This window comes from Molothrus ater, chromosome 8 (assembly GCF_012460135.2).
Source record: "Molothrus ater isolate BHLD 08-10-18 breed brown headed cowbird chromosome 8, BPBGC_Mater_1.1, whole genome shotgun sequence".
In the NCBI taxonomy this organism is placed as follows: domain Eukaryota; kingdom Metazoa; phylum Chordata; class Aves; order Passeriformes; family Icteridae; genus Molothrus; species Molothrus ater.
In genome coordinates, this window is record NC_050485.2 from 23195544 (window position 1) to 23215749 (window position 20206).

The window sequence follows — 20206 nt, forward strand, 5'->3', positions numbered from 1 at the left end:
GCCTCTGGTGAAGCTGCCAGGCTCCTTCCTGATCCTGCTAGGAATTGGGCAGGGGCTGGTGAGCACTCCAGCCCCCAGGGAAGGGGTGCCAGAGGCTCTCCCCTGCCAGCTCTCCCTGGAGGCACACAAGGGCCCTGACCAGCCTCAGGGAACACAAAACCTTGGGGCATGTCGTGGGATTTTGCTGCCCTGCTGCTGGCCCCAGAGCAGTGGGCTTCTAGGGGCTGCATAGAGGGGATGAGGGGAGTGCTGAGCCTCAGGCAGGGCAGGGCCATAATCCACTGTTCCTGTGGGCTCAGCAGTGACCTTTGGCAGAAGGCAGTGTTGAGACCAGCCTAAGACAAGTCAGAGGAAATATTGTGCCCACAGACTGCTCCCTGCCTGGGATGTCTTGGGTGGGTGTGAGCTCCTTCCTACACCCCAGTGCCCCCATTTACAGTGGAGGTTTTCCCAGCTGGTTGAGCTGGACCCGTGTGTGTAACACATCTGAGCCTTGTGGTGCTGCAGCCATGCAGTGGGTCTCGGATGAGAAGCATAGGTGCCCTGTATCATCAGAGCTGCTAAACTCTTTATTACTATCTTCCTGTCTTGTGGCTGCAGGCATTTAATGTTGCAGTAGTTCTTTGTTGGGACTGCCCTGTCCCCCAGCAGACATATCCCTATGCCCTGCCTGGCAGGGTGGATGTGTCCCATGCTGGGGCAGCCACTGGGAGCTGGGGTCAGTGCATAGTCTGCACCTTACTGCACTCCCTCTGAGCAGGGGGTGCAGTAAGGTGCAGGCAGGGTGAGGCAGGGCAGGGTGTGGTTTCCCTGGTGGTGGTTTCCTCCCAGCAAGTGCCGTGGATAGCGATGGTCAGCAAGCCTTCCTCCAGCACAGTCCCATGGGGACCAGCTGTGTGCATCCTCCCTGCAATGAGACCTTGCAGTGTTTGCTTTGCTTCCTGCAGAGATGTCCCTCCAAGCAGTGTTTCAGTCCCAGTGCATGACCTTGATACCCCAAACCCATCTGACTTGGCACAATTGCTGCTCAGGATTCACTCTCCTCTGCCTGCACAGGAGAGTGCACCCTCTCTCCTGAAGGGAAGTGGATGATAGTGTCCCCTCCTTTGTCCTTCCACCTTTGGTGGTCCAGCTCCCTTGCAGAGTTGATGCCCACGGTGTGTTTGCAAGCTCCCTGTAAGGGAGCTCCCTTTTGTACCCACACTTCATTTTTCTCCATGAGGAGGGGGGAGATTATGTTCATCTCCTGCAGAATAAGCTGGTGTCCATGAACTAGCCCAGTCTCACTGGGGCCTAGAGGGTCATGGTGGACCAGCCACTTACCCCAGCCACCGATTAATTTATTAACTAATGAGATGAATTCACTCTCAGCTGGTGCTGGAATAAAAAGCATTTTTAGTATGCGTTTTGCAAACTGGCGACGTGTCTCGGAAAAGACAAACTGGGATCAGAGTTGCGCACAGCCTGGGAAGGGTGCCTGGACAGAGGGAGCCTCGGTTCTCCCAGCATCAAGGTCATGCATGAAATATGAGAAATTACCCCGAGAAATTCTGATCCTGGAGGAGGAGGAGTTCATGACTTCAGAAATGCCAGATTTGGGAGGGGATGGAAGGGGAAGGGATATATTTTCCTTTTCAAAATACCTAAGGAATTCAGCCTGTGCTGCATAGACAATGAGATTTTGCCCCTTGGTGCCAGAAGGGGTAGTTCATACCCTTGTGTCTTGTTAAGGTTTTGTTGCCGTGGGTGAAAAGCCCTCCCATTCCACTGCAATCCCAGGCACATACAGTTTTTAAATCACCCTAAAAAAAGAGTGGCTCAAATATGAGGTTTAAAGAAAGCACTGCGTGTCCTCTATTCTGTCTGATTTCTATGGCTTTAGTTGGATTTTGGTCACGTTTTCCAGCTGTGAGGTGATATTAAATTAACTTATATATGTATAAAGTTATTTTTACATATGTTTATATGTATATTTGTGATTTCACATAATTGCATGATTCCTGGAGTGGAGCAGTCTGAGGTTTGTTACAAAACACAAAGGTTGGCAGCTCTGCCACGGCAGCTGCAGGGCGATGGTACGTGCATGTCCGGGGCTGTTCAGTGCCTCCCTCGGGGGTCCCTCAGACCAGTGGGGCTGCCAGGGTGGCCTCTGCCTGCCTGGCATCTGGCAGTGATAGGAAACCCTGCTTTCCCCTGCTAGAGCATCCCAGCAACATCAGGGGGAAGGGCAGTGGCTGCCTTGGATATGTCAGATACCTGATGGGTATGACAGAGTGGGATGGGGATTTGGCCTCTGTGCCCAGTGAGGGATCCTGTGCTATGTTTTTTACCCACTCCTGTCCCAGCTGGCAGACAGAGAAGTCAGACTGAGGATGGGGCTGCTCCTGGGGGCCTGGCTAGACTTGGCTGTCCTCCTGGTGGGCTGGTGTGGGATAGGTCTGGCTGTCTGTGGTGGAGATGGCGAGTCTGTGGCAGGGAGGGAGGTGTAGGGAAGAGCTCGGTGCAAAGCTCACTGTGTCCTTTGGCTGCCCAGCGTGGGGCGTGAGCAGCTCAGCCTGCACTGCACGACCTGCCCAACTCCCACATTCAACTGGGAGTTGAAGCAGGGATGCAAGCAGGGATGTTGGAAGCAATCTCTTTCCTTGGAGCCCAGGAGCAGGCTTCTTGCCTGCCACTTCTCAACCCACCTACACAGGGCTGTTTTCTGTTTAGCGCAATACAACAGTTGTCCACCTGCTCCACAGTTCTGCCTGGTGCTTGACCCAAAACCCTGTCTGAGCCCCTAGAGAAACCCCCAGCAGCTCCACACTCAGGCCTGGCTGCTGGCACAGGACCTAGGACACAGTTACTGCCTGCACCCTTGGTTCTCCAAGGTTCAAGCAAATCGTGTTGCACTCACTCTCCAGAGCTCAGTTCCCACCGTGTTAAATCTGGGAGTGGACTGCAGCCTCCTGCTGCTGCAGCAGCACAAAAAAACAATTGTTTTACAATGAAAAAAATGAGATTTTTAATGTATGCCTCAAATCTTTCTTGGTGTGGATACTTCCAGTGATGCCCATGGATGCTGCAGGCCTCTGTGTTTCTGTACACATGCACAGGAAATGTCCCCCCGTGGGCTGGGGGTCTGCGTTGCTGTGACTGCCCCTCAGCCCCGTTTCAGTGGATGTGCTGTCTGCGTGTCTGTCTGCATGGGCCTGGGTGGGTGCACAGGCGTGCATCCTGGGCATGCATGTGCAGTGTGCTGTGAGTGGGAAGCTGGTTTTTTTTAGCTCCTCGTTATTATTAGTGGTAGGAGCCCAGTGACAGTAAGGCTGGAGGTGCCTGAGACCTTAAGAAAAACAACAGGAGGGAGGAGGCTTCGCATTCCTGCTCCTGAATTGAGTCGGAGGTGACAGCCTTTCCCTGCAATGCAATTAATCCCAGCAGCGCCTCTGCCACCCTCCCCCTCCCGCCTCGTCCAGGAATTAATTACTTGATTATAAATTCCCGAGTGGCGGTTTATAATAGCAATAATCCCCTCGAAATTCATTCTTGCTGCCGGTTTCTTTCCATCTCGCCCCCATCGTTGAGTCTCGAACATCGCATCTCCGTGCCGGGTGAAGCCCTTCTCCTCGCCCTATTGGTGTCCTGGCTTTTCCGCCCAGTAAACATGAAGGGTGAATATTTGGAGTTGATTTTGAGGGGTGTTTTGGGAAGCCCTGCTCCTGCTCACAGGGATGGAGCCCTTCTCTCATGGGCAGTGGGTTTCTCCAGGCTGGGAATCGTGCAGGAGCGAGGCGCTCACGCTGATAGCTGGGGATAAGGTTTTGTCCCAGTTATTCAGTGGATGGCCCAGGCCCAGCTCCAAGGAGCGGGGCTGGGGGCTGGCAGTGTGGCAGGGGAAGGCTCCTTTCCACCTCACTCTGTCCCTCCAGATTACGCTGACGCTGGCTCTGGGGCTTGTCAAGGAGGCGGGGAAGGGAGAAAGGATTTGGCGTGGCGTACGGGAGTGCGAGGGAGGTGGTGATGTCTCACAGGAGCCTGCTGGCGATGGGTGATGGGCCTCAAATGGTACTGCCTTAGCGGGGGATGAGCCTCTCTGGCTCCCCCCCACAGTCCCCAGGGCTTGGCCCTGACCTAACCCCACTGACCAGGCTGCAGAAAGTTACCTGAGGTGCTGCCCCCATCCAGGGGACACAGCCCAGCTGATAACACAGCCCGGCACAGGCAGCCCCTCTGCCATTCCTGCCATTGAAATAACCAAGTTCCCTGCTCCACAAGCTACACGGGGGCTTTCAGCCTGGCAGTGGCATCCTGCTGGGAAAAAGCACCATCCCTCCTGAACCATGTGGGCAGAGCCAGTGTGGGCAGCACTGATGTTCACTGGCACATGTGGCCGCTGGGCTCTGACGATGCTGCTTTCTCTCATCTCTGCAGAAGATGCTGATGAAGCAGCAGGACCGCCTGGAGGAGCGGGAGCAGGACATCGAGGAGCAGCTCTACAAGCTGGAATCAGACAAGCGGCTGGTCGAGGTAACCAGTGCCTCACCCTGCCACGGCCAGTCCCAGGGACTGTCACCCTGTGGCACAATGGGGACAAGCTCGTGGGACACAGGGGCCAGGTGGGCAGGGAGGAAGGCAGGCATGCAGGGGAGGAGTAGCTGGACAGACTTCCAGCCTCCATTTCAGTGTCATCAGTTGTCATTTGGGGAGAATAAAAAAAGTGTTTGGAGCTGCTCTGCAGCCTCTTGGGCCCTGGGTTGAGTTGGGAGGTGAGGAACAAGGTTGCCCTTAAATATCAGATGGCACATCCTGCCTCAGCTCAGCACAGCCTTTCTCAGGAAGGGAGTGCCTGTGGTCCTTAAAGCCCCTTGGCCTCCCCGAGCATGAAGGGAAAGGCTCTGGAACATGAAGTGTCTCCAGCCAGGGATGGGGCTGAGGATGAGGATGAAGGTGGGAAAGAGTATGCAGATAGGGATGGGTGGGATTTTTCAGGGGAGCGCATTTTCATTGGTGGTGTAGCAGGTTGTTCCTTGGCATTAGGTCTCTGGAGCTGATCCCCACACAGACCCCAGGGAGTATGTCCAGGAATCTGCTGAACCAATCAAACCTTCAGAGTGTCCCTGTTGTGTCTCTGGCACATAGAAGTCCTCCCATGTGGGAGTTGACAGCAGGGTTTGAGCTGTCTGGGTGTTGCAGGAGAGCAGAGCTGGGGTGCAGCTTTCAGGTTGCACTCTCCACTGCTAAGAAAGGACCTAGGTGTCCTGGAACAACCAGGAAGAGGTCAAAGAGCACAGAGCACTGACCCTCCTCCTCTCCCCAGGAGAAGGTGAACCAGCTGAAGGATGAGGTGCGCCTGCAGTACGAGAAGATGCACCAGATCTTGGATGAGGACTTGCGGAAGACCATGGAGATCCTGGACAAGGCCCAGGCCAAGTTCTGCAACGAGAACGCGGCCCAGGTTCTGCACCTCAATGAGCGCATGCAGGAGGCCAAGAAGTTGCTCAGCTCTGTCCAGGTCATGTTTGACAAAACTGAGGACATCAACTTCATGAAGGTAAGACAAGCTGCCCATGCCAGGGTGGGACGGGGGCTGTGGAGAGGTTTGGTTGTGTGGGAAGAATTGGGTATGTGTGGGGTGTGGTGGGGAGCAGGATGGCGACATTGGCAGGGCTGGCTGATGTCTCCAGAGTGCTCAGCAGTGGAAGAAGTCAAGGAGAAGTGAGGCAGGCTCAGTGCTGGCCTCAAATGAGGAGGTGCCACAGCTGGAGATGGGGCTGGAGCAGCCCATGCAGGGGAAAGGGGGCTCAGTGCCCATGGTCAGACTGTCCCCTCCTGGGGGGCCATGGAAGCTGACACTGAAAGGGGGCATGGCCACCATGGCAGGGATTGGCCTTACTGACCAGAGCTTCTCCTTCCACTTCTAGAACACCAAGTCTGTGAAAATCTTAATGGACAGGTAAGCGCAGCGAGACAGACGTGTTTGGGGAAAAGGGTGTGTTCATGTCCACAGGGGTGGCAGCAGCACAATATCCAGAGGAAGACCAGGGTCAGGGATGCTACAGGGTTTGGGAGAGGCACGTGCCATGCTCAGCTTCCCTCTCTCTCTCTGTTAGGATGAAAAAATCCACTCGTGCAGCCATTGAATCAGGTCCTCCCCATGGACTAGGGGAATCTCAGTGTTGTACTTGTGGAAGAGCAGAGGATGGGACCAGCAGGGTTGGGATGCAGGGCTCCATCCAGCTCCACTGGGCAGAGGCAGGGCAGGGAGTTAAAGGCAGCACTAGCAGAGCAGAGATGAGCTGGGATGGCCATGCAGTGGGGACATGGACTGCAGGAGGTGTGCCCTGGCAGGGGATATTCAAGCAAAACTGGACAGGGAAGGTCCTGCCTGCCAGAGACAGCCAGCTCACTTCTGTCCTCTACCCTGGGGAGGGCGTTTGGCTCCAGGACGGCGTGAGGGGAGGAGCTGTCCCTCTCCTGAGTTCACCTTGTAACTCACATCTCTCTGCCTGCCATCCCCAACAGGACTCAGAACTGTACAGGTGGCAGCCTGCCCCCACCCAAAATCGGCCACCTCAACTCCAAGCTTTTCCTGAACGAGATTGCCAAGAAGGAGAAGCAGCTGAGGAAGTTGCTGGAAGGTGGGTGAAACCTGAGGGGTGCAGGGGCATGGGACCTCACTACCTCCTGTATCCGTAGCTGGCTGCCCTGCAGATCCCAGTACAAAATGGTGGGGAGAGCTCTTTGGGGCAGGGACCCCTTGGAGCTCCTCTGCAGTCAGCAGGGAGAGTCACCAAGCCAGTTCCTGACTCTGCTGAGGGCATTTTCCTTGTCTTGTGAAATAGCTGTGTTTTGTTGGGTTACACAAAACCCTGAAATACAGAGCTTTTGGGGGTTTGGCCATTGCCAGGAAAAGTCAGTGGAAAGATGGGGGTCAGCATGTGGGCAGGGACAGCCAGGGGCTGGCATGGTCCCACAGCCCCCAGCCAATGCCTGGGAGCAAACCACGTCCTGTGGAGCCTTCCCAGTCCTCTCCTTGGGGTATTGGTGTTTATCCCCCAGGCTGTCCCACTCTGCTCCTGTTAGGGACTGTGTTCATGAGCTGTTTGCAGAGCAGTGCCCGGGGCTGCTCCGAGCCCGCTGCCAAGGGCCCAGAACTGAATCTGCAAGTCCACCTGCACAGGGCTGTGTGTGTGGTTTGCCACTGCACACATGGGGCTGGAACGTGGGTCTCGGGGCTCCACTGCCACTTCGGATCAGCAGCCAGAGCACCCTGGAGCTGTGCCACGCTGTGCTTAATCCAATCCCCCTCTCCTGTTCCCCTCCACAGGTCCTCTGAGCACCCCCGTCCCCTTCTGCAGAGCATCCCCATGTACCCCTGCACCGTCAGCAACTCCGGCGCGGAGAAGCGCAAGCACTCCACCGCCTTTCCCGAGGGCAGCTTCCTCGAGCCATCGTCCGGGACTGTGGCGAGCCAGTACATGAGCCAGGGCGCTTCGGCCGGCGAGGGGCAGTCCGCACAAGCCATGGTGCCTTGTAGCTCCACGCAGCACATAGTTGGACTTCCTAGCGGCCCGCAGCCAGTGCACTCGGGCTCCGTCTTCAACCCATCTCACTACCCCAACACCACGTCATCTCAGCAGTCCGTGCTCTCCCAGTACGGCGGGCGCAAAATCCTCGTCTGCTCCGTGGATAACTGTTACTGTTCCTCGGTGTCCAACCACAGCGGGCACCAGCCCTACCCGCGCTCGGGGCACTTCCCCTGGACAGTGTCGTCGCAGGAGTACTCCCACCCGCTGCCGCCCGCCCCCGCCGTGCCCCAGTCGCTCCCGGGACTTGCCGTGAGGGAATGGATTGACGCATCCCAGCAGCACGGGCGGCAGGATTTCTATAGGGTCTACGGGCAGCCCTCGGCCAAACACTACGTCACCAGTTAACCGTCACACTCTCTGGAGAGTCCTGCTCGATGACGTGTTCAGAGAGAAAAGTCTGGTTTGGTTTGGCTTTTCTTTTTTTTTTTTTTTTTTCCCCCACCTTTTAAATCAAACCCGATTTTTTCCCTGCCTCACGCCCCTCCAGGATTTTGGGGAGGGTTGTTCTATCATATCTCCTTTTTTTTTTTTTAATCTTTTAAAAATGAAATAATTTTTTTCATTTTAATGCCTTTTTTTAATTTAATTTTGGAAGTCCTTCCTGCCCCTCGCTGGGTAAACACGAGGGAGAAATTACCGAGAAGAAATTGATGGGGATTTCAGTCGGACATCTGGGTCTGTGCGTTGTGCTCTTCCTCGCTCCTCTCTGCCTTTGGAAAACTTCAGAAGGGACAATGGCACCTTCTCTCTTTCTATTTCTCCAAGTTCATTTTTTTCTGGTTTGGTTCAGTTTTTCCCCTTTCCCCACCCCTTTCTTTCCCTTTTTAAAAAGAAAAAAAAAAAGAAAAAATCTATCATTGATTCAGTATGAAATGATACTTGTAGATTTTGGGTTTGTTACTTTTTTTTTTTTAAAGGCTGATTTTTTTTTTTTTTGTGTTACAAGGCCACTTCTCATGCATATTGGCATTTTTTTCCTTCTTTCAGAGATTTGTAAATACACAATGGCAGGAAATTTAATGCACAAAAAAAAGGGAAAAGAAACTTTACAAAAAACCACAAATAAATAAATAAAAAAAAATCTGTTCTAGTTTTCAGGAGGGGAAGCGTGACCAAAACGCACTCCCCTCCTGCATATCGCTGATGCAACTTCCTGTAACAAGCACTTTGTATAAAAAAAAGTGGACTTCCTGCTATAAGGCACAGGTATTTATTCTGTAACCAATTTTAGACACACACACACACACACACACACACACACGCAAAATATTCAAATAAATGTGATCACTTAGTGCAAATGCCTCGCTCTGCTGCAGCTCTTCCCCCGGGAACGCCAGCTCCGGCGGGAGGCTCCAACCTGCTTTGGGCAGGAAACGCTGCCCAGTCCCGCAGGGCCCAGACCATGGTGGGGGATTCCGGAGGGGCTCTTGGGAGGGAGCAGCTCGGCCATGGGGCAGCAGTGGGTCCCAGATGTGGACAGGGTCCCCTCCAGTGCCCGTGCCGTGTCCCAGCCCCGTGGGAAGGTGTGCTGGAGATGTGGCTCTCCACCAGCTCCCTCCCAGGCAGCGAGGATGTGAGTCAGGCATGGAGCCGGCCAGGCCGCATCCTGCCCATGGGCTCCAGAACAATCCCCATTGTGGGATGGGGACTGGGCTGGGGACAGCAGCTTTCCTGACTCTGCCAGCATCCACCGTTCCAGCCATGCTGCTGCCCGGGCACCCAGCCCTTAAGGCTTCATCTCCACCTAAAGCCCCACTGCCTCCTGGGGCTTTGTGGGTGCTGGCAGCACCCCAGGCTGGTTTGGGGACCCTCTGTGCTCAGTCAAGGCTGGGAAGGGCGAGGAGGAACCTTTGCCCAGGATGTGCAGTGGGGCCCTGGGCTGGCCTGGCTGGGGCTGTCCAGGGGTGATCTTCATCTGGGGAAAATGAGGCTGACATCATAAAACAGAGCAGTGTCCTAGAGGCAGGAGGGGTTTTCCACTGCTCTCTTCAGATTCAGCTTGCTTTATTTTTTCCTTGGTTGCAAAACACCCCTGGTTTAGTTCCAGTTTGAATTCCCCTTGTGCTACTTTAGTGGGAACTGGGAAGGGGAGAAAGTCTCAGTGAGCTGAAACGGGAACAGTGGGTTCAAGGGAGGAGGACCCTCTCACTAACTCCTCCCATTCCATTCCAACAGAGGTGGCAGCCCAACCCTGGACAAGTTCCCAGGCAGTATTGGGTTGGGGAGCCAGTACCTCCTGCCCCTGTGTGTTCTTCTACACACAGGCTGCAGAGCCTGGCAGCTCAGCCCTGCTATCCTGCTGGGTTCTTCTCAACCCTGTCCTGCTCAGGCTCTTCAGGAAACCCCCTGTCCATTGGGATATTTGGGGGTTTGCTTCTCAGTCAAAAGCAAAGCACTCCAGGGTGGCAGGAGGGAGCAGGATGCTCTCAACCTCCACAGGGATCCCGTGATGTCTCCCCTCCATATTCACAGGGCCGGCTGCTGGGGGGTAAAGAAGAGCCCCGGGCTGATGAGAATACAGGTGAGATGAGTGATGTCCCTCCCTGGGGAGGAGGGTCCCTGATGCACAGCCTGGGCCACCCCCCGTCCCAGGGCACTCCCCAGCCATGGCCCCTATGCTTGGTGCCTCTAGGTTTGACTGCCCAGCTGTCTTCCTCCTCATCATCAAACTCTTCCTCCTTGGCACAGCTGCCTCCTCCTGCAGCAGCAGCTGTCACCACAGGCATTAAAGCACCTGTCACCTACTATGGGGAGACACAGACACAGCCTCCCCCCGCCGGGTGACCCCCAGGAGTTAGGACTCTCCCTGCCATGGGCCACTCTCACCCCACACCTTCGCTGAAGGGATCAGCCCCAAAAGAGTGGGTGCCCATGCCGAGCAGAGGGGCCACAGCCCCTCTCTTGCCCCCCCATCCAGGAAGAGTCCCCTGGTGTCCTGGGTACCTCAGCTTCCAGGACCATCAGTGCCATCAAGCCCCCTGTGCTGCTGGGGGCGAGGAGGAAAGCAATGGCCCCGTGGGATCACCCCGTGGAGCAGCAGGAGGAATGTGTGCCCGTGGCTGTTGGGATATTGGTGTCCTGGGAGGGGAAGTGCTGAGGCTCGGGGGCACAGCGGGGTTTTATTGATGGATGGCTCTGTCTGGGGGGTGGGGAGAGCAGGGGGAGCAGAGGCACATCCATAAACAGCTCGAGTTGTGAATGGAAAGAGACGGATTAGGAGCCAGGTGAAAACATGTCACACGGCGGAAAGAAAAATGAGCAGCTGGGCAAGACCAAATTGGTGTCTGATGAAGGACATGGGGCCTGGTGGAAAAAGGATCCCGGAGCTGGCGGTGCTGCACGGGGGAGGCTGATGGGGAACAGCTGGAGCTGGACACGCACATCTGGTGGAGCAGGGTGGGGGGAGAGGCAATGGCTGCTGTAACCACCGTGCCACCGGCCACTGGACTCGGCACGAGGCTGCGGCTCAGCCCTCGGATCGGCACAGCAAGAGGGGCTGATGCTTCGCTTTCAGGGTGATCCTGGGAAGGGGCCACAGCCCCGTGGCCCAGCCCTCAGCTGGGATTTACCTGGTGGGATTTAGGCTCTCCTGTGCCAAGGGGTCCCCAGGTGGAGGAGCCACTGCCTCTTCCTCCATTTGCATACATGTAAATAAGCAATCAACATAATGAGGGCGAATGCAAACCAGGCTTTCAGTTTTCAACCCAGTCCTATTTTTAACCTTGGAGAAGGGTTTCAGCAGGAAGCTGCAGGCCCTGCCCTGGTACCCGTCAGCACGTCCGGCTGTGTGGGTGCTCACGCTGATCCTTCACCCCAAAGCACCGCTGACCCCACTGGGTCAGTGCCTGTTGTGCTCTGTTCCCGTTACCAAAGCAAACACAAATCCCACATCTTTGTGGAAAGATGGATCACACAACATCACACCCTGCCTTGCAGGAGCCTTTTTGGGCAGCTCTCCCACCCACTGAGCCCCAGGTCCTGCTTCCAGCCAGGGTGTGCACCCCAGGAAAGCCCTCGCTGCCTTGGGAGAGAAAGCCCCATGCTTAAACATGAGGGTATATTTAGACATTGTCAATTTAAGTTTGCACATCAACCTTATAAATATGAAAGCCCATCTCCACGAGTTGTTTAAGATATCTCATCACCCCTTGGAAAATATGCAGAAATATTAATTAGCCAGGTTTGGGTATTATCTCATAATGAATAAATGAAAAGACTCACTGCCTAAGATGAACCACTGGAGTTTCCTTGGGTTTTGTTGCTTTCTTCTAAGAAAAGTGTGTTTCATTTTTACCCAGGCTGGCACAGGGAATCAGAGGATGCAGCCATGCCAGGGCCAACCAAGGTGGGACACAGCAGACTGCTCTTTACCTGAAGGGATCCTAAAAGCTGCTTGTTTTACACCCCCTGATTTGGCCCCAGCTGGCTGCACTGCCTCTGGAGACAGAGGGGCAGGGACAGAGTTGGAATCCTGTCCCAGCTGTAGCAGCCCTGGGCCCAAGATGGAGGTGGAAAATACAGCCCCACTTCTCAAAAACTTGATTTTTTGCTTCTTCCCTTCCTGCCCTCAATCCTTGCCTCCTGCCCTCCTACTCTGTTCCCCTGGCTGCTTCACTCCCTCCAGCTGGGCCAGGATAGGAACTTCCCAGTTGCTGTAGAAACCCAGATGAAGGACACACTTCAAACAAAAATGCCAAACAAGAAATGGCTTTGTGTGCACCCGGATGGCCGCTTTTCCTTGCCAGGATGTGGTGGCTTTGAGGCCCTTCTTTGGGGCACCCTGTGGGGACAGGGAGGGCTGTAGGGACATGGGAGGCTCCCTTGCGGCCCTGAAAGTTTGTGTTAAGCAGTGAGAAGAGGCTGGGGGTCACTGGAGACTGCACTTCAAAGGTGCCCATCACCCATGGGATGCTGCACTACAGCCACTGGGGTTTTGACATTCCTGCCAGCTCTGGCACCATCTCCCCCTCCGGTCTTATGGCTGGGACCCCAAGGGGCATCACCACCATGATTTGCAAGATTTTGGGGTGGTGGAGCAGTTTCCAGCTGGTGGGAAGAGGCTCAGGGCTGAGAAGGGGACAGCCGGGTATAGGATGGGGTCTCCAGCACAAGGCTCAAGGTCGAGGTTGGATGACCTGGATGGTGGGTCGGGTGGCAGAGCCATGTCCCGCGGGCACAGGGAAGTGGCACCAGAGGAGCTGGATGGGCTGGCCCAGGCAGCGGGCGCTGTGGGCCGGAGCCGTGGGGCCCCCCCGGCGCGTGGCGGCTGGCGGGGCCGGGGCGGCGCGTGGGTGCGGGGCGCTGCCGGCTGCCGGAGCTGCCATTGTTTGCCTTCAATCAAGATGTTTCAGGCAGAATCAAAAGCACCAACTGGGGAAATCATCATCACAAAAAATCTTGCGCCTGCAAAATAGGTCAAGTAAGACTCCAAAGAGAGAGAGCGTCTGATCTGCATTGCAAGGAAGAATAGCAACAGCTGTGATCTCCAGTATATATGGATGGGCTGGGGGGGGATAAATATATATATCCATGCATATGTATAACCGCTTACAGCTGTTGGGCCGTATGTTCATTAGGGCCAACTGTTTTGGAGGCAGAGGGATCAGTGCTAATCGGGAAAGGGAGTTTATCATCACATTCAGAGGCAAAAGTGTCAGGAGCAACTGCAGCCCCCCCCCGCCCCGCAGCCCACACCAGCTGTGCCACGCTGAATGCACCCAATTCAGGGCCCCTCCCAACCCCCCCGGGCTGTGAGAGCTGCAGCTCCTGCCCCAGCTCCAAAAGCAGCCGCCAGCCAGGCCCAGCTCTCTGCCCAGTCCCAGACCCAAGCACTGTCCCCAGGTGCAGAGAGGCTGCCACGCCCATCTCCCCGTACCCCAGAGCAGCTCTCCATGGCCCTGCCACCAACACAGCCCCTCACAGCAAGGCCCCTTCGCTTATCCCTTCCTGGCTTTGGCCTCACAGGTGCCAGCTATAAAAATGAACCCAAAATACATATAAATCCTCCTGTCTGACATCAGGGAGGGTGATGGAGCCAGGGCAGGACAGCTGGCTCAGCCACCCCAAGACGCTGGGCTTTGTCTTGTCAGTTGGAACCCAGCTGTCGCAGGCTGGGGACAGCACAGTGTCCCAGCCCACAATGATGCTCTTGGCAGGGGGGGACCCACTGTCCCCAACAGTGTCCCCCTCAGCACCCCAAGCTCCTGCCAGACAGAGAAGCATTAAAGCCTGCAGGCTGTGGCTCCCATTGGTAGCACAAATGTTGCAAAGCCAAGCAGCAAGGACAACTTCTATTTAAAAATATCTCTCATCCAGGTGATTTACTTGCAGGGCGTTCCTGCCAGTTCCTAATGCAGCTCAGACTTGGGGCCTAACCCACCTGCCAGTTCCCTTTCCTCTGAGGGTTATTTACTTGGGGCTGCGTTTGGCTGGCTGACTGTGCCGCCCAAAGGGCTGCAGCTCTGAGACAGGCGGTCACAGAACGTTGCAAGCAGAGAGGATCCTTCCAACCCTTCCTCTTCTGAATGTGATTTTTTTCCTTTTCCCATTAAAAATGATACAGATACTCATCTTGGTCAGACAGCTACAAAGTAAATGCAGAGGAGGCACCCCCCCACCCCGTGCTGTTTCCAGCAAGCCTTTCACAGCATCCCCCAGCACGGGCACAGCCTGACCACAGCTTTAGAAGTTTTGCTTCCAATTGGTGCTGGGAAGGGAAATAAGTGAACAGATTGCAATAAAAAATCCAACAAGCCCAAATTCAGCCAACTGAGCCCGAAGCTGCCATTTCGGCAGAAGCCAATCACGAGGCTGCGGTGCGAGTTTGTTTCCACTTAAACAAAACAAAATAAAATGAAAAAGGCTTCAGCCAGTGCCTGGGTGGGTGCCCAGGTGGGTGGGCTGGAGCACGGCCGTGGCCATCAGTCCAGCTTCCCCACTCCAATGTGTCCCAGCAGAGCACGGCCGGGCTGGGGAGTGCCAACGCGGCAAGAACACGGAGGCTGAAATATCCGGCTCTGCGGCCACAGACCACTTCTCTGCTCCGATAAAGGCAGGAGTCCGGGGGTGCGAGGCCATAAACAGGGAAATACTGGTCAAAGAGGAACAAAAATCTCAGTGTTTTTTTCTCCTGCAGGCTGCAGATTATTCTTTTCTTTTTTTTTCCCCTCCCCACGCCCAATCCGCTCGGTTCCTTGTCCTTTCGGGAGCACTAAATTCATCATGTGGATGTGAAGCGGGGCTTGTGCGGGGAAGGGACCCGCGGCTCGCTCCAGCAGACACACGCAAGGTCACACGCAGCCTCCCCATAAATTACCACATCCCACCCCAAACAGCAGCAGGAGAGGGGAAGCACAGCCCATTCGGGGGCCGGGGGCCGCAGGGGCTGATACATAATGCTGTGACAAGTCAAACAGCTCTCAGGGTGTTCACTTGCCAGAGAAATATTTTTCACATCCAATCCATTAGGCAAACAAGATGAAAAAGTATTTCCTACTTCGCTGAAAAAATACCAGGACTGAGTATAAAGCGTGCCTTAAAAAAAAAGAGAAAAGAAGTTAAGTGTGACCATCTATAATATTTTTTTTCCAGTGGCTCTGACAGACTTCCAGGCATCCTGACTGTGACTGTGCAGGGAGGGACCTGATGCTTTAAAGAGTTCTAACAGTTCCTTGCTTTTTGGCTCCTCTGGGTGTTGCAGAAACAGTAATGAGTCAGATTAGCTGGAAAGCAACAGATTTTCTTCCCTCCCTCCTAACCCCCTCCCAATCTCATTTCACTGAACCAAACCCAAATAGTTTGCTGCTTTTCTTTTTCCTCTTCCCTTTTCCTGCCAGGTCACTAGAGAACGTGTTTCATGACATGCTTTTTTTTAACCTACAACATGATTTTTGAAAAAAGAAGATCCTCCCAGAATTTCCCTTTCTCTCTGGCTGACTTCTCTGATAGTTTTGGAATACTGAAAATCCAAAGGAAAAAGGCTTCTTCAACAGTTTTGATCACTTCTAGTACCAGCAACCATTTCTGGTGGGGTGACAGGACCAACAGAAGAGCAGCCTTGTGACCTGACTGGAAGCTCCTTGGGAAGAGACAATCCTAGCAGAAGATGAACCTGCTGAAGAAAAAAGGACCACCCCCAAACACCAGTTGTCTTTCTACTAAATTTTAATTTATTTCCTTTTTTTTTTTGACAAAGACATCTAAATTATACACTAAGTAACAACATGACCAGATATTGCAAATATCCCTTTTTGGTGAAATACAAAAAGGGAACATAAAAGAAAGAGCTTGCGTGGACCTGGCCGGCCCAGGGAATGCAACAGCCGCCATCTTTTGCTTTTGGAGAAGAGTGAGCATGTTGGAGTGGGCTGGTCTCATCCCAGTACACTTCATAAAAAGAGTCTGGTGACCAGTTATAGTTTTGACAGAGAGAGAAGTCATTAATGTGCAAGAAACATCATAGGTAGTGGGAAAATGGGAGAAGGTTGCAAGAGGCTTTGGCAAGCATTCTCCCAGGGCAGGAGAGACATTCTCCAGCGAAGCTGCAGGGGAGGACACAGCCACAGCTTGGGAGAGGACAAGTCCCCACACCCCACTCACATCAGAGCAGGGGCTTGGACTCAGGTTTTCTGACATGCCCTTGGAGAATTTCACTTCTCCGGCACCTCTCCCCTCCAGGGAACGAATGGGGCAGGAGCAGGAGAGGCTTCTTTCATCTATCGCAAAGGTAGAACCAGATTTAATGACGTGAAAGTGAAGCACGGGAAGGGAATTAACCCCTGTGACAAACATCCCGAGGTCTGCCTGTCACTCGGAGCCTTTAAATCATGGCTGGGTTTCTTCCTACCACAGGGGCTCTGGCTCAGCCATGAGTCACCATGGCGGGGTGAGGTTTCACGGGCTGTGTTACGCGGGAGGTCAGGAAACAGGAACACAACGGTCCCTCCTGGCTTAAAAATCCAGGAATTGGTGCGATGTGTGGCAGAGCTCCACCCATACCAACGAGCCACCTGATTCCCCCAGCCTCAGTTTAAAGGAGGGCGAAGCTGACAGCGCTGGAAGGACGGAGCCCTGCGTGTGCCACAAACCAGGGCGGGACTGAAGGGCTGGCAGAGGGGCAGCATTGATCGCTGGCAGGTGTTTCTGGCTGGCCCCAGACAGTTGTCCAGGTGGTTTTCAGCCAGGTGCTGCCCAGGGCAGAGAGCCCTGCAGAGGCCATAGCAGATGTAAATACATTCAGATAACGAGCAGCAAGTGAACAGAACCTCAAATTCTCATACGTTTTCACCAGGTTGCACAGAGAAACGTTTACAATACAATGAACATTTACAGCCATCACTAGGATGATATACTTAAGACACGGTCATTTTAACCCCCCACCTCCATCCTCCAAGCACAGCTCACTCTATCACGGTCTTCCTCTCTTACCACCTGGCACAGGAAAACCAAATTAACTACTGGGTTACAGGTGACACTCTGGCAGGTATAGATGCAAGCAACCAATACGTGTAGCTACAAGTAAACATAATGAATGAGCCAGCAAAAGTTTCTGGATCCTGAGTTCAATAAGGCAATTTTTCCTTCCCAACTAAAGCGATAGGAAAATTACTACATATTTATTTTACACATATTTCCAAATTTAACCAACATGAGACTTTAAAAAACCACATTACCCTCCTGGATCCTTCAGCCCCGGGAAGCCAACTGTGGCACTGGTGGGGTGTCACAGACTAAGTCTGCTACTGCTAGAAGAGTAGGGAGCAGGAAAGCACCAACTCAAATCCTCTGCAAGTGTGAAAGATCAATGCCTGAGCTCCAAAGGGTGCTCTGCCCTGCCCTGCCTGGGCCAGAGGAGAGATACCCGAGCACTTTCCTCTGCATCTGGTAAGCAATGTGGGCAAATCCAATGCTTGGGGACTATCTATCACAAAGCTCTGCCACTCGGCCAGCACAAGCCTGCCCACAGGAAAGGGTTGTAATTCTTTACATTGCTTGCATCAGGCAAATGCATTATTTGCAAGGAAAAGGTGATGCTGGGATGAATTTCTCCTCCTTGGACTGACCTAGGAACATGCCATACTCAAATTTGCAGCGTTCCGATAAGCCTGCGCAGCTGGGGAGTTACCGAGCAAGCTGCATTTAAATGAACATCTCATCTTATGACTCCTTACTCAATCCATGCAAAGCCAGAGCTGTGTCACTTTGTCATTAGCGATTGCTTAACAGCTCACTTGAGCCCGCTCTTCCCCCCCACCCCGCTCCCCAGTCGTCTGGTTTTTAAAGCAAGGCTCTGCTACTCCGGCATGCGTGTCCTGCCTCCCTGCTGGAGACAGATGCACTCGGAGGGTGCTGACTCACGGACACAGGCAGATTAAAGTTGGATTGCTAAAGCAGTTGCTGTCCCAGCTGTCCCTGTGCCCCCAGCCACAGCAAAGACAGCTGAACTACACACGGATCATCCCTGAACTGCTACTGTACATCCTGATGTATGGGGGGACCTGGAATGAGCCCCAGATGATTTTAATATGCCAAGCTGTAACACACAGACAGCCAGAGGCTGCTTCACGTACAGTGCAGATGTTTGTGCCGTGAGGTGGAGATGTCCGGGGAAGGGAGGAAAAAAGAGCTGGGAGCTCCAGGGGTGTCAGCCGTCTGCCTGGGTCCATGAGTCAACTCGCTGACGCGTGGTAAAGCCACATGCTTTAGTACATGCAGCTTTCCCATCCTGCACCACCGTCCGTCTCCAGGAGGTGGAAGGGGTAATGCAGTCCCCAGTCATTCTCTGGCCTTTCGCAGGCAGGCAGCAAACAAAGCTGGCAAGCAGGGCAGTGGGATTATTCTACCATCTGTGCATTAGAAACTGGCCCAGGAGTCACCAAGCTCGCTTCATGCAGGACATGGCTACTTTGGCGTGCTAATCGCTCCCGCTCCCCTGTCAGTCTGGGGCTAGATTTGAATTGGGGAGGAGGAGGTGGAAATCACATTCTCTTTCCCATTTCAGCAACTGTGTCCTTTTAAAGGGAAGCCGGCCCGGGGAAGAATGAATGCTCGTTTTACAGAGCACTTCCCATCTGCTGTTCACCAGGATCCTCACTCTCCACCCGGGCAATCCATAGCCAGCACCAGGCTGGGGGACCTCAGGCACTGGACAGCCAGCCTGCTATGGGGCAGTCCCCCAAGTCCCCAGAAGAACCAGGCAAGGCATGCTTAGCTGGTGGGGTAGGAGAACACATTTTGCACATTTCAAAGGAGGAAACCTGGGACCTGATATCTCATTCTAGAAAGTAATCATGGACTTAATTGCATTTTCCTGCAGAGTTGCCTTAACATCAAGGGAAAATCAACAGGGATTGTTCAACATCAAGACTAATCTCACATATGGAACTTATTGAACGGAGGAACAACATTTTTGCTGGCTCAAGGTGAAATGCTGGGCTAAATTCTCCTTCAGCTGCGAGAAAAGCCCTAGGCACGCTCATCCTGCATTATTCCAACTGCAAAGAGCTTCAATTATACACATATAACCCTTCTCTCCCTTCTACAGCGGTGTCGCAATGCAACAGTGCCTCGTTATCATCAAACTCCTCTTTTATGGCTATAGGAATATGTGGAAGTCTTCTACCCTTTTTACACAAATGACTCCTTAGCAGCTTTATTTTAAGAAACTAGCCACAATTGGTAACACAACTGCATTTTATCTGTCACTGAGGGGAAGCTGTGACTGATGCCGAGCGTGTCCTCAGCAACCGCGCCTATTAGGGCAGCTCCTATGCATCTAAGCCACTACAGTAACTCACCACTCCCTCTGCTCCACACTGAATCAGTCCTGCTTCTGCTTACAAACTTGCTTGCTAATCAGACATTTAATACTACTTATGCATAGGGAAGAAATATGTAATTCCTTTATTGGGATAAAAAAAATTATACTAAAGAGCAGGTCAAGTTCCAAATCCAGCAGTAGGTTTAAACCAATGTTGCTCCCTTTTTTCTCTCTTTTTTTTTTTTTCTTTTAACAGCTGTAGCTGTGCACAGATGGAAAAACATTTGGTCAGAAAGCAGCAAATTAGTGTTTTCAGGCTAGAATTCTGCTTCCACCGCTCCTCCATTTCCATGCAGCTCAGAACGCTTTACTTCTTCTTAGTACTGACATTTTTGCACACCCAGTTCATGCCGTCCTTCAGACAGAGAAAGGTAACATTAGTCAAGCGACAGGAGGAGGAATCCCCCAAGCCCACCCCTCCACCATTCTGCAAGAATCATGTTCTGCCTCCTCACTGACCCCCTGCCTGCCCTTCTGTCCCCAAAACCACTGTGGGTTAAAAAAAATAAGTGCTTCCTTGCTTGGTAGATGTTGTCACACAGAGGTTATTAAATCTTTCATCTGACCATAAAAAAGTACCATCATCTCATCACATCACTATGTGTAGGTCCTACGAGGAAGGATCACTTTGCAGTCAAGGTACGTCAGTAGCAGATGAAGGCCCTGTTCCAGGTTTGGCTACAGATGATTTGTGTAATCTTGGACAAAGTCATCTTATCTTTGAGACTGGATTTTAGGAGACTGCTTGTTATACAGTCAGCCCCCTGTTAAGAAAACAAGTCTAATTCTCTGTTCATCTGCAAGCCTTGAAATC

At 53.2% G+C, this 20206-nt stretch overlaps 2 protein-coding genes across 2 annotated transcripts in view; one reads left to right on the forward strand and one right to left on the reverse strand.

Moving 5' to 3' along the window:
• Positions 1-8872, forward strand: part of TRIM8 (tripartite motif containing 8) — a 30717-nt gene extending 21845 nt beyond the window's left edge. Inside the window, 6 exon segments of the mRNA XM_036386045.2 lie at positions 4417-4512; positions 5303-5536; positions 5907-5938; positions 6508-6623; positions 7313-7336; positions 7339-8872. Coding sequence (XP_036241938.1) covers positions 4417-4512; positions 5303-5536; positions 5907-5938; positions 6508-6623; positions 7313-7336; positions 7339-7919 — 1083 coding nt within the window. The 3' untranslated portion in view covers positions 7920-8872.
• A 6847-nt stretch (positions 8873-15719) lies between these two features.
• ARL3 (ADP ribosylation factor like GTPase 3) overlaps positions 15720-20206 on the reverse strand; it is a 30110-nt gene continuing 25623 nt past the window's right edge. Inside the window, exon 6 of the mRNA XM_036385397.1 lies at positions 15720-19747. Coding sequence (XP_036241290.1) covers positions 19700-19747 — 48 coding nt within the window. The 3' untranslated portion in view covers positions 15720-19699. The remainder of the gene's footprint in view (positions 19748-20206) is intronic.